General features: G+C 45.3%; 1 protein-coding gene across 1 annotated transcript in view; it reads right to left on the reverse strand.

The window, feature by feature from the left end:
- Window positions 1-2,390: 2,390 nt before the first annotated feature.
- The window catches only part of LOC112486501 (protein unc-13 homolog B-like), a 66,374-nt gene continuing 65,942 nt past the window's right edge, over window positions 2,391-2,822 (reverse strand). The window contains 1 exon segment of the mRNA XM_025053411.1: window positions 2,391-2,482. Within this exon segment, the coding sequence (XP_024909179.1) occupies window positions 2,391-2,482 (92 nt within the window).

A 2,822-nucleotide genomic window follows, 5' to 3' on the forward strand; every position in this document is an offset into this window, starting at 1 on the left:
ACCGGTCGGCCTCAAAAAAATTCTGGCAAACCAGCCGGCGCCTCAGGAAGGGGAAGCAGTTTCCCACCACTGCTGTTTACAGCGTGCGCAGCTGATCCTCCCATCTCCTGAGATGAGGTCACTGTGGCAGTCAAAAAGCTGCTCGGTGGAAAGGCGCCAGGGGTGGATGAGATCCGCCCTGAGTACCTTAAGTCTCTGGATGTTGTGGGGCTGTCTTGGTTGACACGTCTCTGCAGCATCGCATGGCAGTCTGGGACAGTACCTCTGGACTAGCAGACCGGGGTGGTGGTTTTAAAGAGGACCGGAGGGTGTGTTCCAACTATCGGGGGATCACACTCCTCAGCCTCCCAGGAAAAGTCTATTCCAGTACTGGAGAGGAGAATCCGGCCGATAGTCGAACCTCGGATTCAAGAGGAACAATGCGGTTTTCGTCCTGGTCGTGGAACACTGGACCAGCTCTATAGGGTGCTTGAGGGTTCATGGGAGTTTGCCCAACCAGTCCACGTGTTTGGGGACTTGGAAAAGGCTTTCGACCGTGTCCCTCATGGTATTCTGTGGGGGGTGCTCCGAGAGTATGGGGTCGGGGGCCCTTTTCTAAGGGCTGTTCGGTCCCTGTACGATCGGAGTAGGAGCTTGGTTTGCATTGCCGGTAGTAAGTCGGACCTGTTCTCGGTGCATGTTGAACTATGACAGGGCTGCCCTTTGTCACCGGTTCTGTTCATTATTTTTATGGACAGAGTTTCTAGGCGCAGCCAGGTGTCGGGCAGGGTCCAGTTCGGTAGCCAGTGTCATGTGACAACAGCAGGGATGAATGGAGCAGTACAACAATTGTTTTACTGTTCAGATTTTCAAAAAGCTGCAAAGAAGCATGTACAACAGTGCATAATCTGTTTAAAACATAATGCTCAAGGAGCTGTAAGAACAAGACAAGGCTCATTTCCAATGCCAAAGGAACCCTTTAAACATCTACACATGGACTATATTGAACTAAACAAATCACAAAATCAACAATATGGTTTACTCATTGTCTGTGCTTTCAGTAAATGGACTGAAATTCATCCAACTGCTAATGCCAATGCTGAGTTCACGTTCAAGTTTTGAAAACAGCAATATTTCCGAGATATGGATTCCCAGAAATCTACTCAGATGGGACACATTTTACAGCAGCATGTGTAAAAAGCCTGTTGACAGATTATGGCATTACGCATAAACTACATGAGGTTTACTATCCACAAAGCGCTGGATTGGTAGAAAGAAAAAATGGCACAATAAAACAACGATTTGCTAATGCAGTAGCTGATACAGGGAAACCATGGCCACAGTGTTTGGACATGGTACAATTGATTGTAAATACAACCAGAAGTTCAAGCGCTGGGTTAACTCCATTGGAATGTGTCTTTTACCGACCATTTACTTTTCCACAACTAACTGCATCATTACCAGAAAATGATCATTTCCATGATTATTTGAGAAATGCTGCAAAAACAAAAGAACAAATTGAATCTGCCAAAGCTCTCTCTACCCCACAGAAACCTGGACATGACCAGAAGATTCAGGTTGACGACCTGGTGTTCCTAAAAGCCACACAGAGAACAAGGTGGTCTGACCCACAGTGGGACCCTGCAAGGTCCTCCTGACTACCCCAACCGCAGTCTGAATTGCTGAACGACCCTCCTGGATTCACGTAAGACACTGTAAACTGTTAAGAGCTCAAAAAGCTGAACTATGGACACACACTAGTGTTGAAGTCCGGCTACAAGGGGGATCTACACACTAGGTGTATGCAGCAAACTTAGCTGTCACTATCGCACCCTCAACCCCGGTGAAGAAACCAACGGGTGGAACACCCCCTAGTGTGTATTAGAAATTACTCCTTGGTATCCCTTCCGGCAACCAGGACTGAGTGGAATAAGAGGGACATGTTTCTTCACCTTTATCACATTCATTATTGTGTTCCCAATTATGTGGTGGGAATACCAAACTTGCATCATATTTTCAGAACAACTCATCTCATCTACTGAGATGAAGGAGAGCTTTGCTGGACAATCACAACCATGAGGACAATCATTGGTTTCAGGTTGCTAATTTCACAGCAGAAGCACGTAATTTGACGGATTGTTATGTTTGTTCTATTGTTCCACACCATGCATGTTATAACCCAACACTTGTCCCACATCCTGCAATTATGCTAGAGACCATGGCTGTGATAGCCCTTCATAACTGCAAATGCAATAGTACTAAGCTGAGAGGACTTATGCCAGATTTGGCTAACGTGGGAATTTCTGAATATGCACAATGGCGTAAGCCCGCTGCATATTCCGATAAAACAAACTTCACTAATTTGGAAGGATTAAGTATTGCAGGATGGCCAATAAAGGCTCCATAATGTCTCAAAAGAAATTGTGGGTCAGTAGACACTCCTTACTGTTGGGAACCACCCTGTAAACCCAAGTTTCTAGGTACATCTCTATGTTCTCATGAACTACCAATATCAAGATGTGGCACTAAAGAATGTTTTACACACTGGATGTTTAATGCCATCCACTGGAGGGACTACAACTGTTCAAAGACAGGTTTAGCCACTTTTAATTTTACTGCAATAGGTGAACGATCTGGTGTACAAAATTGGATCTCTACACAACCTCTCCTCATGGCACTTCCAGGAAATTGGGGGTGGTCATGTCCTCAAGAATATGTATGGCATTGTGGTTCTAAAACTTATCTCTGCCTACCAGAGGACTGGTGTGGGACATGCTATTTAATAGTACCTAAAATAGTTCCAGCTTCTGTAGTTGTACCTAAACCTAATGTAACGCAGTGCA

The sequence above is a fragment of the Cynoglossus semilaevis genome, chromosome Z (genome assembly GCF_000523025.1).
Source record: "Cynoglossus semilaevis isolate Cse_v1.0 chromosome Z, Cse_v1.0, whole genome shotgun sequence".
NCBI classification, from domain to species: domain Eukaryota; kingdom Metazoa; phylum Chordata; class Actinopteri; order Pleuronectiformes; family Cynoglossidae; genus Cynoglossus; species Cynoglossus semilaevis.